Source organism: Varanus komodoensis, unplaced genomic scaffold (assembly GCF_004798865.1).
Source record: "Varanus komodoensis strain SLA01 unplaced genomic scaffold, ASM479886v1 scaffold44_3, whole genome shotgun sequence".
Taxonomy (NCBI): Eukaryota; Metazoa; Chordata; class Lepidosauria; order Squamata; family Varanidae; genus Varanus; species Varanus komodoensis.
This window is the reverse complement of record NW_025336010.1, coordinates 6,058,200-6,079,346: the sequence shown is the minus strand read 5'-3', so window position 1 is coordinate 6,079,346 and position 21,147 is coordinate 6,058,200. Positions and strand designations below refer to the sequence as shown.

The 21,147-nt window shown below is 43.7% G+C and overlaps 1 protein-coding gene across 2 annotated transcripts in view; it reads left to right on the top strand.

The window, feature by feature from the left end:
• The window catches only part of ETF1 (eukaryotic translation termination factor 1), a 45,174-nt gene that overhangs the window by 12,530 nt on the left and 11,497 nt on the right, over positions 1–21,147 (top strand). For both annotated transcript variants that reach the window (XM_044444138.1, XM_044444139.1), the window contains exons 3-4: positions 13,432–13,607; positions 13,699–13,838. In XM_044444138.1, the coding sequence (XP_044300073.1) occupies positions 13,432–13,607; positions 13,699–13,838 (316 nt within the window). The remainder of the gene's footprint in view (positions 1–13,431; positions 13,608–13,698; positions 13,839–21,147) is intronic.

The following is a 21,147-nucleotide window of genomic DNA, read 5'->3' as shown; positions in this document are numbered from 1 at the left end:
ACAAAATGAAATCTGTTGTCTCTAGTTGGCAGCTAATGCAGCAATTGTGCACTTATTTTCCAGACAACTTCAGTGGATAGTGCTATGACACTTCTGCTTAACTTCCTGGTGGTTAACCTGTAGGGAATTTAACAATTCCATATTGTTTTCTATGCTCAATAGTTATACAAAGCTCCTTGGAAAGACTGTCTAGATTTGGAATGTGGTGCCATCATTTTTTCCTAGTCCTGTTAAATACTCCTGTGATTAGTGGACTGGAGTGGTGTGGTGTGGTTGGAAACTGGATGAGGTAGTTAAGGGCAAATTGAATCCAGAGAAGACTTAGGATGTCACTGAACTGTAGCTGTAGGTTTTTCCTTTTCTGAATGGTATTGCACTGCTCCTACACACAATGGTAGGAGAATTTGTGGCTTAGGTTTACTTCTGGTCAATAAGCTGTATCTGTGGCCATGGTGTCTTTTTCCAGCTTAGACTTTTATATCAACCATGCTTGCACCTGCAGGAGCAGAATCTAGTAGTTGTAATGCATGTTTTGGTAACTTGCCTGCATAATTACTGCTGTGTACTTTACATGGAGTTGCTTGTGAAAACTGTGGAAAGATAAAAACACACAATATGCTCCTGGGATTAGTTATAGAAGCACATCACACTATTTCTAAAAAAACCTGCTGTCCATAACTCAGAATGGTACTGATCTTTTAAAACGATGAGGAGATAGGCAACATGTATTTCAGTTATCCAACTGATATTTGGACCAGAAGTTGCAGGGTGGCTGAACAAGCTGGTATGCTGCTCTGTTCTGTCCTTAGTAAGGTTACAAGCTTGTATACATTTTCTGCCTTTGAGATCCCAGCTTCAGCAACTGCTATGGTTGCTTTTTTACTTTTCCATAGAGATTCTTTGTTTACCTGTGGTTCTTTAGCCTTTTTTTTCAATGCTGATGGTGGGGGGCTATCTGGCATCATGCTAAAAGAATGCATCTTCCGAAGGGATCCTTCACTTGCAGTTGCCTAGCTGTTGTTCTGCTCCTTCTTGGATATATTCTTGAATGTGTTTCTATAAATGCTTTCTTCCATAATTTATTAGTTAGTTAAATACATGTTTATACCACCTCATAGCCCAAAGGTGCCATGGGTGGTTAACAAAATAAAACCAACAGAATACAGCAAAATAGTAAAACCAGTAAATCACCCCCCCCAAAATACCCCCCTAGCAAGACCACCGTTTTCTTTAAAACACAGGCACAATAAAAGAATTCAACAAGGCCACTGCCACCCTAACCAATTTAGAAATACAGGCACCATAATGATATAAAATAGAATATTAAAACTAAAGTTTTAACTATTAAAATATCAGGAGAATAAAAGGGTTTTCACTTGGCACTGGAATGAGAAAATGGTAGGTGCCAGGCATACCTCTTTGGGGAGCTGATTACATAAGTGAAGTGTCACAACTGAAAAGGACCTCAGAAGATGATCTTGAGGTCTGGGTAGGTACATATGGGATGAGGCATTCCTTCAGATAACCTTTACCCAAGTCATTTAGGACTTTAAAGGTCAGTAGAAACATTTTGTATTGGGCCCAGACTTCACCAGTGCAACTGAAAGAGGACTGGTATAATGTGGGCTTATGGGCCAGTGCTCATTAATAGCTGTGTTCCCCTGATTTGCGTTTGATTTGAAATTGAAGTTTCCGGTCTGTTTACAAAGGCAGTCTCATACAGAGCACATTACAATAGTCTAGATGAGAGGTTACCAGTGTGTGGATTACTGTAGCTATGTTCTTCCAGCCCAGATAGGGTCACAGTTCGTAAATCAGCCCAAGCTGCTAGAAGGTCCACCTGAGGCATGTGTGACAATTCTCGATCCAGGAACACCTCCAAAGTACGAACCCTGTCCTTTAGATAGTGCAGCCCCATTCAGAACAGGTCGAATATCTCCCAAATGGAGAGACAGCCCACCCACCTACAGCACCCTCTGTCTTGTCTGGATTGAGTTTCAGTTTGTTGGCCCTCATCCAATCCAGAACACTGATCCAGAAGGGCCATTGCCTCACTTGGGATCTGTGAAAGAGAGGTAGAGCTGAGCATTATCTGATGACACTTCAGCTCATACCTCCTGATGACCTCTCTCAGTGACTTTATGAAGATGTTAAAGAGCATGTGGGATAAGAGAGAACCCTGCAATATTCCATGACATAATTGCCATGGTGCAGAGCAATAATCACCCAGCACCACCTTCTGGAATCAGTTGGTCAGGGGTGGAACCACTGCAGTGCAGTACCTCTTTCTCTCAACCCAGCCAGAAGGATCAAAAGCCACTGAGAGATCCAGGAGAATCAACAGGGTTGCACACCCCCTGCCCTTCTTCTGGCAAAGGTCATCCCACAGGGAATCCAAGGCAGTTTCTGTCCTAAAATCAGGCCTGAAGCCCAGTTGGAAAGGATCTTGAAAGTCAATATCATCCAAGAGGGCTTGGATATGCCTAGCCACCACCTGCTCAAACATCTTGCCCAGGAAGGGAATGTTGGCAACAGCCCTATAGTTATTCCATTCTCTATGTCCAACTTAGGCATTTTTGAGAGACTGGCATCAATCCCTCTTTCAAGGAGGCATTTACAAGCTCCTGGACCCAGGTGCAAATTTCTTCTTTAGTTCTGACAATAAGCTATGATGGGCAAGGATCAAGCATGCAGGTGATATGTCAAACCTGACCAAGCACTTTGTCCATATCCTCAGGCCTCAATAACTGAAATGCATCCAACAAGACTGGATCAGACAGTGCTCTGGACACCTCTGGTAAAGGGACTACATTAAATGTGGCATCCAACTCATGGCAGATCCAAGCAAATTAGTCTTCAGAGTGCTGGGCAGATTAATCATGGCAAGCTACTGAGAGCTCGACAATTTCCCTCTCTGGCCCAGCTTGTAAAAGGCCCCAAACTGGGAATGACCCCTCCCATTTCACCCACCCAGGTCTTGATAATATAGGCCAGGTTTGCTCCCCCATCCACAATCAAATCATGTATGAGGAAGATCTTACTTTGAACTGACCTGGCATTCAGCAACAGCACCACCAAGGCCAAGAGTAAAAAGGTCAATTCTTTTTGTTGGCTATTGTGTATGTGTGTGTGTTTCTGCTAGGTTGATCTTAGATTTCTAGTATAAAAGGGGCTTGGCATTCAGATCCTTTAAGACTGAGCCATATGATAAAATGGGGAGTTCCTGTGCAGCACTTGTCCTGTCTCATCTTTGCTACGGGATACTGGTATCCTCAAGGGACGAATTAAGAATACCGGATTACTTGATGCGTGCATGCTGGATTAGGCAAAGGTGGGTGCTACATTGCTTGAGTTGCCCAGAACTATGCAGATGCTTTGGGTGGTAGTTGTATGACTGGGAACTTCTTTCATATTTTGCTCAGAGACCATCTGACACCCTGAGCTTAACAGAGCTTTTCCCTTGGCTTGTGCATTCCTGGACTGCTACCCTGTGTAAGTTGGTCTCTGCTTTACTATCCTCCATGACACCCGATACATTTTTAGGAACATGTACACTTCAGAGCCACTTGCATTAAAGAACGCTATCTAAAGTTCTCTCCAGATTGCTTGTCCAGGCCTTTAAAGGAAATTCTGATGTACAAATTGACATGAATGAAAGGCAGCCTTGCAAATAAACCCCCAAATGTTACTGTATTTCCTTGCTGATAGTGGAGGAGAGAAAGCTCCCTTTTCTGTAGCCATCATGGAAATGCTAGCAGGCTGCTAAAACAGGTTGGTGGAAATTGATTCTTCCATCCCTCCTAGTTTCTATGTTCCCATGGAAGAAGAATTTTCTGTGTGGCCATCATGGAGACCAACTGAACTAGCAGAGGATGGATATATCCCTGCCCATCAGCCTCTGTACTCACCTATGTAGAATTCATTGTTAGTTTGTGCCTACCAGATAAGTTTTTAAATATAAGACTGAAAAAAGTATAGAAAAAGTAATCATTTGATGTCCTTGTTCTCAAACACATTCTGACTCTGAGAGAGGAGATAAATGCCAGCCTAAATTTTATCTTAGCCCAAGTGAGACCTCAGGTATGCAGATTTGATCCCATGTTAGTGAAAGATTGTCTACCTCTGGTCTAGAGTGGGATTTTCACTGTGGCTGTTGGATCTAAAGCATTCCTCACTTGAGATCTCAGCCAGAAAGAAGATCATACAGGAAGGCTCTTGGCTTTGGAACTAGTCCGAGTAAAATGTGTTGTCTGAATGACAGTCTCACATTAAAAGTCATATAAAACTTGGCTCTAGTTGTATAGAACTGTTCATTTTAAAATTAAAGACATTGAAAGTTGTTGTTGCTCAGTTGCAAAGTTGTGCCTGACCCTTTCTGAGCCATGGACTTCAGCACACCAGGCCCAGAGTTCACCCAAATTCATGCTCATTGCCTCAGTGACACTCTCTAACCATCTCATCCTCTGCTGTCCCCTTCTTTTGCCTTCAATCTTTCCCAGCATCGAGGTCCTTAACAATGAGTCCTTTTTATGTGACCAAAGTATTTGAGCTTCAGCTTCAGTATCTGTCCTTCTAAAGAAAAGTCAGGGTTGATTTCCTTTAGGATTGACTGATTTGATCTCTTTGCAGTCCAAGAGACTGCCAGGAGTCTTCTCCAAAACTGCAATTCAAAGGTGTCAATTTTCCAGCACTCAATTTTCCTTATGGTCCAACTCTCACAGCCATACATTACAACTGGGAAAACCATAGCTTTGACAATATGAATTCGTTGGCAAGGTGGTGGCTCGGCTTTTTAGTATGCTGTCTAGATGTGCCATAGCTTTCCTCCCAAGGAACAAGCGTCTTTTAATTTCATGGCTGCAGGCACCATCTGTGGTGATCTTGGAGCCCAAGAAAATAAAACCTGTCACTACTTCCCTTTCTATTTGCCAGGGAGTGATAGAGTTCCTATGCCATGATCTTAATTTTTTTAATGTTGAGTTTCAAGCCAGCGTTTGCACTCTCTTCTTTCACCCTCAGGAAGCTCTTTAGTTCCTCTTCTCTTTCTGCCATTAGAATGGTATCGTCTGCATATCTGAGGTTGTTGATATTTCTCCTGGCAATTTTAATTCCATCTTGTGATTCATCTAGCATCATTCATCTTTTGCATGATGTACTCTGCATATAGGTTAAATAGGCAGTGTGACAATATGCAGCCTTGTTGTGCTCCTTTTCCAATTTTGAACCAATCGGTTGTTCCATGTCCAGTTCTAATTGTCACTTCTTGACCCACATACAGGTTTCTCAAGAGACAAATAAGATGGTCTGGTACTCCCATCTCTTTAAGGACTTGCCACAATTCGTTGTGATCCACACAATCAAAGTCTTTAGGGTAGTCAATGAAGCAGAAGTAGATGATTTTCTGGAACTCTCTAGCTTTCTCCATGATCCAGCATATGTTGGCAATTTGATCTCTAGTTCCTTTCCCTCTTCGAAACCCTGCCTGCAATCCTGGTAGTTCTCAGTCCACATACTGCTGAAACCTAACTTTTTAATTTTGAGTGTAACCTTGCTAGTGTGTGAAATGAGCACAGTTGTACAATAGGTTGAACATTCTTTGGCATTGCCCTTCTTTGGAATTGGAACGTAAACTGGCCTTTTCCAATCCTGTGACCACTGTTGAGTTTCCCAAATTTGCTGACATATTGAGTGTAGCACTTTAATGGCATCGTTTTTTAGGATTTTGAGTAGCTCAGTTGGAATACTGTCACCTCTGCTAGCTTTACTGTTGCTGAGACTTCTTAAGGCCCATTTGACTTCACACTCCATGTTGTCTGGCTTGATTATCAGGGACATTAAACTCTTTCTTGTATAGTTCTTCTGGGTAATCTTGCCGCCTCTTCTTAATCTCTTCTTCCTCTGTTAGGTCCCTGCCATTTTTCTCCTTTATCATGCCTAACTTTGCATGAAACTTCATTTAGATACCTCCAATTTTCTTGAGTTCTCTAGTCCTTCCCAGTCTATTTTTCCCCTCTATTTCTTTGTACTGTTCATTTAAGGCCTTCTTATCTCTCCAAGCTATTCTCTGGAAATCAGCATTCAGTTGTGTATATCTTTCCCTTTCTCCCTTGCCTTTCACTTCCCTTCTTTCCTCAGCTATTTGTAAAGACTCCTCAGACAGCAACTTTGATATCTTCTTCTTTGGAATGGTTTTAGTTGCTGCCTCCTGTACAGTGTTACGAACCTCCGTCCATAGTTCTTCAGGCACTCTGTCTTTCAGATCTAGTTTCTTAAATCTATTTGTCACCTCCACTGTATATTCATCAGGGATATGATTTAGGTCATACCTGATTGGCCCAGTGCTTTTCCCTACTTTCTTCAATTTAAGCCTAAATTTTGCAATAAGAAGCTCATGATCTGAGCCACAGTCAGCTCCTGGTCTTGTTTTTACTGACTGTATAGAGCTTCTGGCTGCAAAGCATGCAATCAATCTGATTTCAGTGTTGACCATCTGGTGATGTCCATGTGTAAAGTCACCGGCTATTCCAGTTATTGTTTGACTTCCTACTCTAGCATTCCAATCTCCCAGGATGACAAGGACATCATTTTTGGTGTTAGTTCTAGAAGGTGTTGTAGGTCTTCTTAGAACTGGTCAACTTCAGCTTCTACAGCATCAGTGGTTGGGGCATAGACTTGGACTACTGTGATGTTGAATGGTTTGCACTGAGATCATTCGGTTGTTTTGGAGATTGTACCCCAGTGCTGCTTTTCCCAGTCTTTTATTGGCTGTGAGGCCTACTGCATTTCTTCTGAGGGATTCTTGCTCACAGTAGTATGTAAGATGGTCAGCTGAATTAAATTCACCCATTCCTGTCCATTCTATTTCACTGATTCCCAAGATGTTGATGTTCAGTCTTGCCATCTCATGTTTGACCACATCCAGTTTACCTTGATACATCAATCTTACAGGTTGATTCCAGGTTCCTATGTAATATTGTTCTTTAAAGCATTGGACTTTCCTTTCACCACTAGATACATCCACAACTGAATGTCCTTTGGGCTTTGGCTGTGTCACTTTACTCTTTCTGGCACTACTTGTACTTGACCTTCACTCTTCCCCAGCAGCACACTAGACACCTTCTAACCTGAGTGGCTCATCTTCCAGTGTCATATCTTTTGGCCTTTTGGTCCATGAGGTTTTCATGGCAAGGATACTGGAGTGGGTTGCCATTTCCTTCTCCAGTGGGTCATATTTTGTCAGAGCTCTCTGGCATCACCTGTCCATCTTGGGTGCTCCTGCATGGCATAGTTCACAGCTTCGTTGCACTATGCAAGCCCCTTCACCACGGCAAGTCAGTGATCCATGAAAGGGATTTGACGGTTACTCCATGTTAGTTTAATGTTACCAAGAATAGCTCCTTGGGATGGATGGAATTCCTCCAACCCTGATCTTTCTCTTTTCCTGGAAGAGTCAGCTATGTCTGAATCATTGTATATCAGGAGAGGTGCTGGCACTAAAGCGCAAGGATTTTTTTCATATGTATGGTGACCAGAAGTACCTTAAGTTCTTACTCCACACATTGCTTTTCTTACTACTGTCTGTGATAGATTATAGAATAGAGACCATTTCTAGCACTCAAAATGCTTTGGCTTCTAGCTCCCATCATTCATCACCATCAGCTATGGTGGGCAGAATGGGTAGCAGCTGTAGGTCAAAAACATCTGGACGGGCACAGATTGCTCATCCTCAATACAGTTACCATACAAATGCCTCTTGTTTCTTTGTGGTACAATATAACAATACATGTTTCCATATGTCACAGAATATTTAGGAATGAAAAGTATTTAGGATTCTATTCTGCTGAAAGATTATACAATTAAAAAGCCAAGGGAAGCAATACATTCAGACTGGGGGCAAAACAAAGCATTCTCTGCTCTGTCATCTATATGGATGCATCCTTACTATAGATACGTAGACCAGGATGGGGCAACAGACTGCTTTGGAGGCAGATAAATTTTTAGGGAATTTTAGCATAACCTTGATAGCCATTACTACTAGAGTGTTGTTTTATTAATACTTTCAAGGCACCATAAATGTGCTTAATATAAAGATGAAAATGAGCTAGTTCCTGCTTGTAGGGCAGACCTGGGCATTGTATGGCCCGCGGGCCACATCTGGCCTGATGGCTGACCCTGACTGGCCCACATGAGGTCACTGGCAAATTAAAGTCAATGCAAATATATATCGTCGTAATATAGATGCAAGCAATACAACTGCACTGCTTTTATTTTGAAGGATCTGCTAAATTGAATTGAATTTATTGCTTTTCATGTAATGTTAATGTTTTTGTGAATAACCATTAAATAGTGTTGTTCTGTGCTCCACATTTTCATTGTATCATTGTAATGTTTCATTTACTGTTTTTCTAGAGTTATATATTGAGCAGCTGTAAGTGTATTGGTCCGGCCCTTAACAACTGTCAAAGTTTCTCATGTGGCCCCATAGGAAAATTAATTGCCCACCCCTGTTGTAGGGTCACAATCTAATATATAAAATACTAAGTTAAAATGAATGAGGAGAAAAGCAAGGATTGGTATACTGTGCTTTCTGGCAGATAGGGATGATGAGCAGGATTAACATTGTATGAGTGAACATTTGCTCATCAAGTCTTTCTTCCAAAATACCTTCTCCTAAGGTCTCCCAGCCTTCGAGAAGACATTTGGACTGGAGTTTTGTATGGGGAATTGCCTCTATTACTAGTTCCACTGACAAATAGTTCTGGCAATGGAATTATATCACTAAATTTCACTATGCCAGAGTAATTGTTACAGTTTTTGTTGAAATAATTTACTTGCTGCTAAATCACTTTTCAGAGAATAGTTGCCAAAGTATACAGGCAATACCTGTCCCTGACCTACACTTATCCCTTAGCAAAGTTGATTTAGTGAAATACTGTTCTTTTGTGTAAGAAAATTGAATGCAGCTACTTTATTGAAATATTAACATGCTGTGATGGAAGTGTTGGATTTGAAGGAGACATAGGTTTAAATATCTCATCATGAAGCTCCTTAGGCAGTTGGAGGTAAGTCCTCCTTTGTATGGTGATGAGAATAGTAACTCCACAGAGGGGTTTTTTAAAAATCCTTCATATTATTTCCTAGCCATATCTTCGTAATTCATAAATTAACCTGAAAAGATGACCCTGTCCTGGTTCAAGTTTCTAGCCACACACTGTGTCCTAAACTACAAAGAAATATGTAGGTTTTAAAAAATCTACAGATCCATGTATTTTTTGCCTGAAAAGATTACTTTGAACCTAGATAAGTGAAACGTTCTTAGTTGTAGTTTCCATTTTTTCCCCCATTAGCCAGTGTTGCAGTTGCATGTCTCTTCATAACACGGCTATACTTGGAGAGTTGGAATTCTTGTTTTCATCCCATAGTATTTGATTAGTGAAGCCAACAAAGGATTCAGAATCTTCTGAATAATTGATAGTATCCAGAGATCAGTTTCTAGAACAGTGAAACTACAGCATGCTGAAAGTTAATCTGAATCTTGATTAAGGCAGTACAGATCTGATATCAGTCCTCTTGATTGCCATTTCTCCAGACTGCTTGCTTATGTAACCAGCAGGTGGCAACAGTATGCTTTCTACAAGTTGATCGTATTTAAAAAGGAATTGAGTGGACTGTCCTGTATAATCGCAGTTCCTTGTATGGCCCCCTTATGCTATTAGTGATGTGAAAATGGGATTAGGTGTGAAGTAAGTGTAACTTGATGTAGTTAGTAAGACACTTTATATCTGAGTAGAAATATGAATTGAATGTAGGTAGGACTCTTTCCACTGAATTACACAGGTAGATTTGACATTTCTCAAGGTAAGCAAACTAAGTCCAAACATAAGGCAAAATTGTACAGAGAGAGAGAGAGACAGACAGAGAGACAGAGAGACAGAGAGAGAGACTGAATTAGCAGCCCAGAAGTCATTGAAGCCACTTCTTGGGGTCTGATCTAATTGGCATGAGTGATGCATTACCACTTAGTACATGTGTGTTCTGTACATTATCTGAAATGCAAAACATCTTTTCATATGCTGCAGTATAAATCAGTATTCATTTGTGATTGTGATCTAAAAAGTGCATACACTCCCTCATTCACATTTGCTTCTTCTCCATTCCACATGCTGCTACCAAGAATACTGGAACATTTTATTGTTGTCTCCTGTAGCTAACTGACCTAGGAAGGACAGTTGTATTGAGGTGATCATTCCTTGAGGTTGATGCAGTGCCAGAAACACTCTTGTGCCTTGAAAATCTGGTGAGGGCTGTTGCCATTTCTATATCCTGAAATGAGGGATGTGGTTCTGCTGTGGCTTCCTGTGCTGCTCCTCTGAGCTTTATAAAAGTGTTGGGGGAGATGGTAGATGTAGCTGCAAAGTTTCTGCATGCCTTTTTCTTAGGCTTTGAAAGTACCATGTTATTTTCTCCAGCTGCAGGAGCTGGTGCTGCCAGTTTCTTGGAGACTCTTGTTCCCTGCCTGAGGTTACTAGCTAAATGCATAATTGTTAAGGATTTAGCAGATACAGAAGGGTGCTTTCACTGCTTTGGAAGGCACACAATTGTAGGTGGACTCCCTAATGAATTTCCATCAAGGCATGTTTCCACGTCGCTAGTCTTCTATAATAGTTTCCAGTAGAGAGGATTAGGACAGGAAAAATTGCTGATGTTTGGTCTCCTGGGCACCTAAAATTTTAATGCTGGCTCAGGGAATTTAAAGCATTTTAACAATGTGTACAAAGAACTCACTGCTACAACTGTAGGCATGAGGAGATTGGCCACAGGCGGGAGGGAAGATGATGGTAGAATTCCATTCTTCTAAGTGTTTTGCATCCAGTACTAAAAATGCAGCTTTCATGTTGCAACCAAAAATCCACACTCCAGGATCTAGAGGAACAGAGTTACCCCATTCTCTACCCATGGTAACAGTGAGGGATGATAGAACAAGGCTGTAAGAAGGGATTCTTGGTTGTTTACTTTCTATTATAGAAGCAGAGTACTGAGATTTGATGGTATAATTAGTGAAATTCTTTTATTTCTTTAGCAATGTTATATTATGTTTTTTCTTGGTTGCCTAAGATGAAAACAAAATTCCATTATAGAAAGAGCACTGGGAATTTGACATATTAAAGCCACATTTTCTAAGCGTAGATACTAACTTGGTTGCCAATCGAAAACCCCCACTGCCCCAGTATGAGGATTACTAATCTGTATGATGTTCTCTGTTGTTCTGTGAGCTGATTAATGTGGTCCATGTAAAGCTGAGAAGGAGATGGGTGGGAGGCAGACTGGATTTTTCTCACCGAACTAAATAAAACTTTAAGGGCAGAACCCAAATAAAGCCATCTGTCAGTAGAATGGAGAGCAGGTCAATTTCATCCCACAGCAGATTATATGTGGAGTAATTTTGTCATTTCAGGGCTTGAATTCCTTATTTTTACTACAAATATTTCCCAGGTGCCAACATTGTCATGTGATTTGGACATACCTTAATCTTTGCTGGAATGCAAACTGCTGTTATGTCGCAGGTTTCCTCTTGTGAGTTTCAAGGCAGACAATTGTAAATATTCCAGTTTCAAATTTTTCTGGTGCTTAATGCTTAGGCTATGGGATAATTCACATGTAAGGTAGGCCATCAGTTAAATAAACCGCTGGGTTGTTAAGACCCTTAACAACCAATCAGCCCAGGTTTGCACATCATGTTCTGCAAGAGACAAATGAGCTGTTCATAGACTGTTGAGTAAAAACAGATGTACTCTCTTCTGCTTCTTTATATCAATTCATGGGTAATTTAAACAAATGAACCAAGTCTGTAGGTGTATCAGATTTGACTATGGAAGTTCCCTAGCAACATTGTTAGCTTTTCACTTAAAACAATTTACTCATTTATTTCATATCTGTGCCATCTCATAGCCAAAGTTATCTGGGAAATTTACAGTAGTACATTAAAACAATGCAATAAAATACCATAAAAACTTAGCAAAAGAAACAAAAATTAAAATCCACTGGGAAAAAATGCAGTGAAGAATGCCCTTTAAAAAAAATCAACACCTGGGATAGGTAATCCCCTTCAGCCCCTGGATAACCCAAGTTTATCTTTAAAAGCCTTTTAAATCTTGAGATCTTTCATAAAGGTCCATCAGGCCACAGTGGGGAGGACATTCCATAGATGGGGGTCCTCCCACTTGTTGCCATCCTCCAAGCCTCCCTTAGAGTTGACAGTAAGAGGAAGTTGAGCAAAGTGTCTGGGTAGATTGCAGTTGAAGGAAGCACTCTTGATAGATCATGTAGTACAAGTTGTAATATAAATCCTTTCCCATTTACCTGAAAGCTTGCTAGTTGCTAGAAATATGCTGCCTTCAAGGATTGAGTTGTCCACTCTCCTCTCTCTCTTAATTTGAAAGGAACCAGCTAGGAATTTAAACTTTTAATGGCTCCTAAAGCATACATATTCCATTGAGGTAAATACTTGGTGGAAAAAATGCATTGGCTTTTGAATACCCTTTTAGAACAATAACTTACTGAGTCTTCTCAGTTGCTTCTGATAACACTTCAAAAGTAAATAGCACCTATAGATTGAAAAGGTCTTGTTCTGTCAAAATGATTTGGAATAAAATGATGCTGCTCTTACACATTCTGAAGTAGTGATGTAAGGTTATATGTATTACTGCAATCAAAATATTATGGATTTACTAATAATTGACAGATAAATCTTACTAAAATAAGCATTAAGGAAAACACAGCCAATTTGGATCTCTTTATAAAAGCTAGATAAGGATGTTTGAAGAGGAACACTTTTGCTTCCCCTGCTTTGAATTCAAGGGCAGTGGGGACAGAAGCATAATATCTAAGCCACAGAGCAGGACTGGAGATCCTCTGGGCAATGGGCTAAATGCAGACCCCTGGACTCACCCAAGGCCATGCCCTCTTTGGCTGTGTTCCAAGCTTTTGATTCTAATCAGGCCTGCTGTATAATCCAGCTACAAAGCTGGTGGAGGGAACCTTGCACAACTTGGTAAAGGAAAATTCCTTGATGTAAGTGGTGTTTTTCCTATTGTGAACTAAAGGAAAGTAGGTATCACAACTATCAATCTGGCCATGTCTATAAAGGGAGCCAGAACAATTTGAACAAAATGTTTTCTCTAGCCAAAAAGTAATGACTTTTAAGTCCTATTGATTTCAGTGTTACTCTTAAGTTCAGCAGGTGTACATAGGATTGCTCTGTAAATCTCTGAATAGTATGATTTTATATGGTAAGTTAAGTCATCGCTAAATAGTAAAATAACTTCGGGCTTCCATGTATTTCAAAATTTCCCTTGGTTGGTTTTGAACATTTGTTTTCTCTTCCATACATGTCTTCCTAAACCTAGTTTCCTTTCTCTCTCTCTCTCTCAGCAATGGCACCAGCATGATATCATTGATCATTCCCCCCAAAGATCAGATTTCACGAGTGGCAAAAATGCTAGCTGATGAGTTTGGCACAGCATCAAATATTAAATCTCGAGTAAATCGTCTTTCAGTCCTTGGCGCCATTACATCTGTACAGCAACGACTAAAACTTTATAACAAAGGTAATAAGTTGTACTGGTTGCACCTTGAATGATTTAATACAGGCTTGGCTATCACCTAATGTTACTCCCTGTTTGCTTGGGTGTTTTCCAGTACCTCCAAATGGTCTGGTTGTTTACTGTGGAACAATTGTGACAGAGGAAGGAAAAGAGAAGAAAGTCAACATTGATTTTGAACCCTTCAAACCAATAAATACATCATTGTATTTGTGTGATAATAAGTTCCATACAGAGGTAAGCAGCATCCACCCCACAATAGCATACCTGTCTGCCATGATGCATCCAGCTAGTATGTGTACATATTGGTTATTTAATCGGTTTACAGTATTTTTCATGATTTCTTGGCTGTATTAATATAGGTAACTAAGTATTAATTATGTATACAATGCACTGTATTTTTTCAAATTTTGAATTCATTCTTTTCATTTACTGTAGTCCTAAACACAATCATGTACTTGTTCACCAAATGTCCAGTACTTTCCAGAAACAAGGGCTAATAATGGGATCACAACTATGTTTTTTTTCCCCCAGGATGAGAGCGTGATGCTAATGGGTAGCTTTTATACAAATATAAATGAATATAATACAAATTCTAATAAATATAATTAATTTTTAAAAGGTAGACATCGGGCCATTTACTATATTGCGACAGGTCACAACTGGTTACTTAAGACTCAGAGCTCTGTGGTGAGTGCCTGCTACCAATTTGAATGCCCGCTCTCAAGGCAACACTGTCACATAATGCAAACAAAAGTGGCAGGGGTTCTATGAAGGTTAAGCAATGCTTACAGTATCATACAACGGACTGTGTCGTATGCAGTGGTGGGTTAACTCTGGCATGGTTCCTCTGTCCAGGTTCAATCAACATGGTAAGGCCACGGTAACAGCCGCCTTTGGCTTGCAGATGCAAAATGGCAGGTGGCACACAGTGCAGAATCCTCTAGAGCTAATTAACCCACAGTGGTTTGTCATCGGAGTGTGAACAGACTGGTTTATCCACTTTAATTCAGAAATAATGCTGGATATATTAAGTCTGTGGTGCCTTGATCATTTTACACTAGTATACCACTGTTGTTGGTGCAGTATGCACAACTGTGAAAATTAGTTCCCACTCTTTCTGCATACATTCCAAATTATGTGTAAGGCAGTATTCATGTGTTTGCTTTTTTATCCATTCCAGTTCAAATTGATAAAAGATGAATTGTGTGTTTTCTCCATACTGAAACAAATAAACAGTTGCCCATGTCCCTTTCATGTTATTTCTGACTGAATTATTTGCCAGGATTCTCAACTGCTACTGGGAATCCTTATAGTCATGGACAATTCATTTTATATAGTGTTCCACATGGTGGATTTGTGAAGGCCTTTAAAAATTGCTTACATTATGTCACATTCTTCGTCGTGGCCTCTGTGCATCACACATATGGGTACTGCACCTGCGCAGTGCCTTTGGCCGGAAGATTGATAGCTAACAGTTTTTGGCGGGAAGCTCCGCTCCCCCTCCCCCTTGTGGCCTATAAAGAGTGGAGCGTCCGCCATTTTGTTCAGTCTTTGCGACCGCTGTTCGCTGTGCCTCGTGCCGCTTTTGACTTTCACTTTGGCTATTCTTGGTTCTCTCCTTATATATTGCCCTTATACTACTTTCCCCTTACTTCGTTTCCCGCTTCTGTGTAGTTTTCTCTTGTTATTTCTTCTTCGATCTATCAAAAAAAAAAAAAAACCCCAAAAAATATATACTTACCCTCTGCACTATCTCTCTTTTTCTTCTTTCTTCTGCGATGGCACAGCGAGCGGCTTTCCGCAAATGTGCGGACTGCGGGTCAAAAATGGCACCTACTGATCCGCACGACCTATGCCTCCTCTGCCTTGGAGTGGGGCATAGGACGGATAAGTGCGTTCATTGCCTAGCCTTCTCAAAGCAGGCTAGGAAGAACCACGAGAACCGGCTTCGGAGGCTCCTTTGGGATAGGGCTCTGATGCAATCAGACCCGCTTGTCTCTATCCCAAAACCTGGCTCCGCTTCTGTGGCTCCACCCTCACGCCCTTCGGATGAAGGTGCGTCCGCTTCGGTGGCCCCCTCTGCCTCAACAAAAAAGAGGCATGAGAAGCAGAAGCATGCCGAAGAGAAGCCAGCAGGCCATAAGAAGGCCAGAAAGGAGAAGGCCTCTAAGCCTCCAAAGAAGGCTAAGTCCACAGACCGTTCCCAACATCGGGACTCGGGGCCGACGGGACCCCTCGGTTCCGGTGGCGGTTACGATACCGACCCCGCCCGAACCGATCCTTCAAGAGGCCATGCGGGTTACCCCTCAAGGGTCTCCCCGACGTGCAGTCGACCTCCCTCCTGCACCCCTTCCAACTCCACGGGGTTCTATCTCGGATGGGGAAATCCAGGACTCCCCTCCTAGAGCGAAGTCACCGACACTGATGCCCGCGGTGACATTGGAGACAGAAGCTGGCCTGTCCCCACCAGGGAATCGGAGGAGCCGCTCGGTAGAGCAACGCCCGGAGAGTTGGCGTCGTCCCTACTACCAACCTTGGGGAGACCCGCTCTCTGTGGGGTACTACCCTGCTCCCAGGGCGCGATCCTCACCTCTGCCCCGCGACCAATCACGGTCTGTGGATTCGAGGAGGGTGCCACCTCGATCCCCGCAAAGCGGAAGCAGCTGCTCCTTCTCACCGGCGGAGTCATCATCTTCTGCCCCACCATACTATGGTGCTGATTCGGATGACTCTGAAGTAGACTCAGCCTCCCCGGATGTTGTGGTGACATCCCAGGATCCTGCATCACCCGATGAGTTGCACGGCTCCTTCGTGGAGCTGATGTCGAGGCTTGTCCAGTCCCTGGACATCGACGCTGCCCAGCGCCCGGGACCGTCAACGGACAAGTTTTACGACGTCATCCGCAGGGAGCAATCGACCTCCATCGTTCTGCCACTTATAACTACCCTACGGCAGGCGATGACGCAGCCCTGGGACCTACCTTCGCATCCTCAGCTGACGTCCAGGAGATATGAGTCTATGTACAGGGTCCGGGAAGAAGACATCCCCTTCCTGCTAAAGCATCCGAAACCAAACTCGGCAGTCGTCGAATCCTCACAAGGCAGAGAGGCGAGGGGACATACGGCGCCGAGGGATAAGGGGGGCCGGAAAATAGATTCCCTGGCCAGGCGGGTCTATGCTGCCTCGGGCTTAGGACTTCACATTTCCAACTATGAGGCGACGTTGGCACGATATCAATATTTTATTATGCAGCGCCTCCACAATGTCGCCTCCACCCTCCCAGACCACCAGGGTGACCTTGCGAAGGTCCTAATCAAAGAAGCCATGCAGGTCGCAGTGCAGCAGTTGTCCACGGCACGTCACCACGTGGACACTGACTCCCGAGCCTTGGTCGGTGCCGTTTACCTCCGAAGACACGCATGGCTTCGGAATTGTAATTTCCCGGAGGAAACCAAGCGGCGAATGGAAGAGATGCCTTTTGATGGTTCTGGGCTCTTCCATTCATGTACCGACCACAAACTCAAGAAACTGCATGAGTCAAGAATGACGGCACGTAGGATGGAGATCCAGTCACATAGCAGACGTAAGTGGTCCTGGAATCGGCCATCCTACAGGCAGTCATACCAGCAGAGACAGCTGCCGCAACACCGCCAGCAACAACAGCATCAACAGCACCACCACCCTCAGCCCCAACAGCGCTTCCAACAGGGCCGCTGTCGTTTCAACGATCAGAGGCAGCGCTGACGGGACTGGCGAACCACTCCTCATGCTCCTCTAATACCCACCCCCCTCTCATCTGGGGATCGGCTCTGAAGCCGACTCCCCGTTTGGGAGTCCATCACATCTGACCGGTGGGTGTTATCCATTGTTCAACACGGCTATCGAATAGAATTCGACATCGTTCCTCCATCGAGTCCGATCCGGTCTACTTCATGTTCACCGGTACTTCTCGACGAAATACATCAACTTCTCCTTAAAGGAGCGATTCGTCAAGTATTTCCATCTGACGGACTCCACGGATTCTATTCCAGATACTGTACGGTCCCCAAGCGGGACGGTGGTCTACGTCCGATTTTGGATTTACGGGACTTGAATAAGTTTATTATACCAAGAAAGTTTCGTATGACCACCCTTCAAAACATTTTGCCGTTGTTAAGGAGAGGGGATTGGTTCGCCTCACTGGACCTGAAGGATGCCTACTTTCATATTTCAATTCATCCAACTTACAGGCGTTTCCTTCGTTTTGCTGTTGCAAACCAACTTTATGAGTTCACAGTTTTACCCTTTGGACTGGCTATGGCTCCGAGAGTTTTTACCAAATGCATGGCTCCTGTCTGTGCCTTCCTACACCTTCAGGGCATACAAATTTACCCGTACCTTGATGACTGGCTGTTGGTCTCGCAATCCAGAGAAGGACTCCTAGACACCATCCGTACAACCCGTACCTTACTAGATAGTCTGGGTCTACGTATTAATACAGAGAAATCTTCTCTTCTCCTGACACAGACGCTCACCTTCATTGGAGCCCGCTTGGATTCGACGTTGGAGAAAGCCTTCCTCCCTCAGGACAGATAGCAGACTCTCACTCGCCATATCCATCGAATTCGACGAGAGGGAACGGTTACGGCGAGATCCATCCAGAGGGTCCTGGGGTATATGGCCTCCTCAGTTGCCGTAGTTCCACATGCCATACTTCGGCTTCGCCCACTACAACTATTCTTCAACAAGGTGTATCATCCACAAAGAGACCCACAGTCGAAACGGATTCGGATCCCGTCTTCCGTGCTCCACTCCCTGTGCTGGTGGCTGAAACCGACCAATCTCGTGATGGGAGTCCCCTTCAGGGCACGACCTCCTTCGATAACTCTCGGTACCGATGCGTCTCTCCTAGGATGGGGGGCGACATGCTCTGGCCTGTCTACCCAGGGAATGTGGACTTGTCTAGAATCTACGAATCATATCAACTTCCTAGAGCTGCTGGAAGTCTTCAAAGCCCTTCGTTCTTTCGAAGACCTCCATCATCGGATATAACTTCGGACGATATAGCGACCGTTTTTTATCTGAACAAACAGGGAGGGACGAAGTCACCGACCTTAGCCAGGCTTTCTATGAGAATTTGGGACTGGTGCATTTAGAGACACATTACTCTGATGGCCGTTCATCTGGCTGGCACAGACAACGTGCACGCAGATCTTCTCAGCAGACACATCTTCACTTCTCACGAGTGGGAACTAGATCCTCGTATGCGCAACCACCTTTTCAGGCGCTGGGGGTTCCCCGATGTGGACTTACTCGCTACTTGACGGAACAGGGTATGCGAGACTTACTGTTCGAGAGCGGGAATCGGACAAGCATCCCTAGGGGACACATTCATGATCCCTTGGGACAACATCCACTTCTATGCTTTCCCTCCGATCCCTCTTCTGATGAGGGTCATAGCAAAGATAGTGAGTGACCGTGCATCGGGGATACTAGTTGCCCCTTGGTGGCCATGTCAAGCATGGTTTGCGAAACTGCTCGACATCTCCCGCGGGGAGTTTCTTCATCTTCCGGCACTTCCATATCTTATAACGCAAATGGACGGCACACTCCATCACCTGGACTTGCTCTCATTGAACCTGACAGCGTGGCGGATTCGATGATTGACCTTCCATTGGGGCCGACGACAGATTCGAGAGCCTCGAATCCGACAGCTTCTATTAATCCATCGGTATTGACGATTACTTCGACCGCTTCGGTTCCGATTCTCGAATCCAACCATGCGGGTGCCTCTCACTGCCACAGTCTCTCCGTACCATCCGGTTCGAGACAGACCCCGTCGAATTCGAACCCAACGCTCTTGCACCCTGAGATTCAGCATATTATCGACTCTGCCCTAAAGCTGTCCACAAGGAAGTCATATACGGCTAAATGGAAACGTTTTTCCACCTTCGCTGAGTCTCATTCGTTCTCCCCACTTGTCTCATCAATCAAACAAATTCTTCAGTTCCTTCTGGAGTTGCATCACTCTGGACTGAAGCCGTCTTCTATTAGAGTGTATACGGCCACAATAGCCTACTACCGTGGCTTAGTTGACGGATCATCCCTATTTTCTCATCCTATCCTCAAGAGATTTTTGAAAGGACTGTATAATCTTAATCCATCGATTAGACCGGTTATGCCACGTGGAGCCTTTCTGTAGTTCTACAGCCCTTATGAAGGCCCCCTTTGAACCTTTGGCAACTGTGGATCTCCGATTAGTTTCGTGGAAGACGGCGTTCCTTGTAGCTGTCACGTCAGCCCGGAGGGCCAGTGAACTTTGTGCCCTCCACATCGACCCTCCTTATCTAAACTTCCACAGAGAAAAGGTCGTTTTACGTCTCGACCCATCTTTCTTGCCCAAAGTCTCTACACCTTTCCATACAGGACAAGACATTGTACTGCCTGCCTTTTTTCCATCGCCGTCGAATCCCTTGGAAAGATCTTTGCACTCCCTCGACGTTCGGCGTTGTTTAGCCTTTTATCAATCACAAATAGAGTCTATTCGGCAATCCAATTAACTGTTCATCAAATATTCGGCTAGAGATCAGGGTGACCCAGTCACTCCACAGAGGCTTTCTAAATGGATAGTCCACACTATTGTCTTGTGTTATCAGTTAGCTAAGCTCGAATTGCCTTCAGTTCCTCGAGGCCATTCTACTAGAGCTGTCACTACATCTTCTGCATTCGTATCCGGGGTTCCGATTGATGACGTCTGCAGAGCCGCTACTTGAGCGAATCCCTGCCCTTTCGCCAAGCATTACCATCTCGATGTTCGGGCTCGACGGGACTGCTCCTTCGGTAGAGCTGTTCTCTCCTCGTCCTTCGATGAGGACACCTTCCCTCCTCCTTTGATGGTAAGCTTGTTAATCTACCCATATGTGTGATGCACAGAGGCTACGACGAAGAAAAGCAGGTTGCTTACCTGTAACTGATGTTCTTCGAGTGGCCATCTGTGCAGTCATACAACCCGCCCGCCGGCCCCACTCGGTGTCGGTGAGTGGATACATCGACAGCTCAATGTCGATGAGAGAGGGCACTTTCGGTACTGACCAAAAAAAAAAAAAAATCCATTAAGATACCGTACGTTCGGTCGCAAAGTCTGAACAAAATGGCGGGCGCTCCACTCTATAGGCCACAAGGGGGAGGGGGAGCGGAGCTTCCTGCCAAAAACCATTAGCTATCAATCTTCCGGCCAAAGGCACTGCACAGGCGCAGCACCCATATGTGTGACTGCACAGATGGCCACTCGAAGAACATCAGTTACAGGTAAGCAGTCCGCTTTTCTTGACAGTGTTTTTAGCCTAATGTCCCAAGTCAGCGAGCTGGGATGGCGATTGCTGCTTGGAGCCTGTTGCATCTGTGTGTATTGTTGTCCTGGCTTTGAAGGTTTTGATGCTACAACATGTTGCTACTTACCTGCTTAAAGATAGATTTACCTTAGTTGAGTAATTGACACCAGAATACAAACCTCAGATATACTGCATCTTTATGAAAGTGTCTTCCATTAGGCATTCTTTTGAGC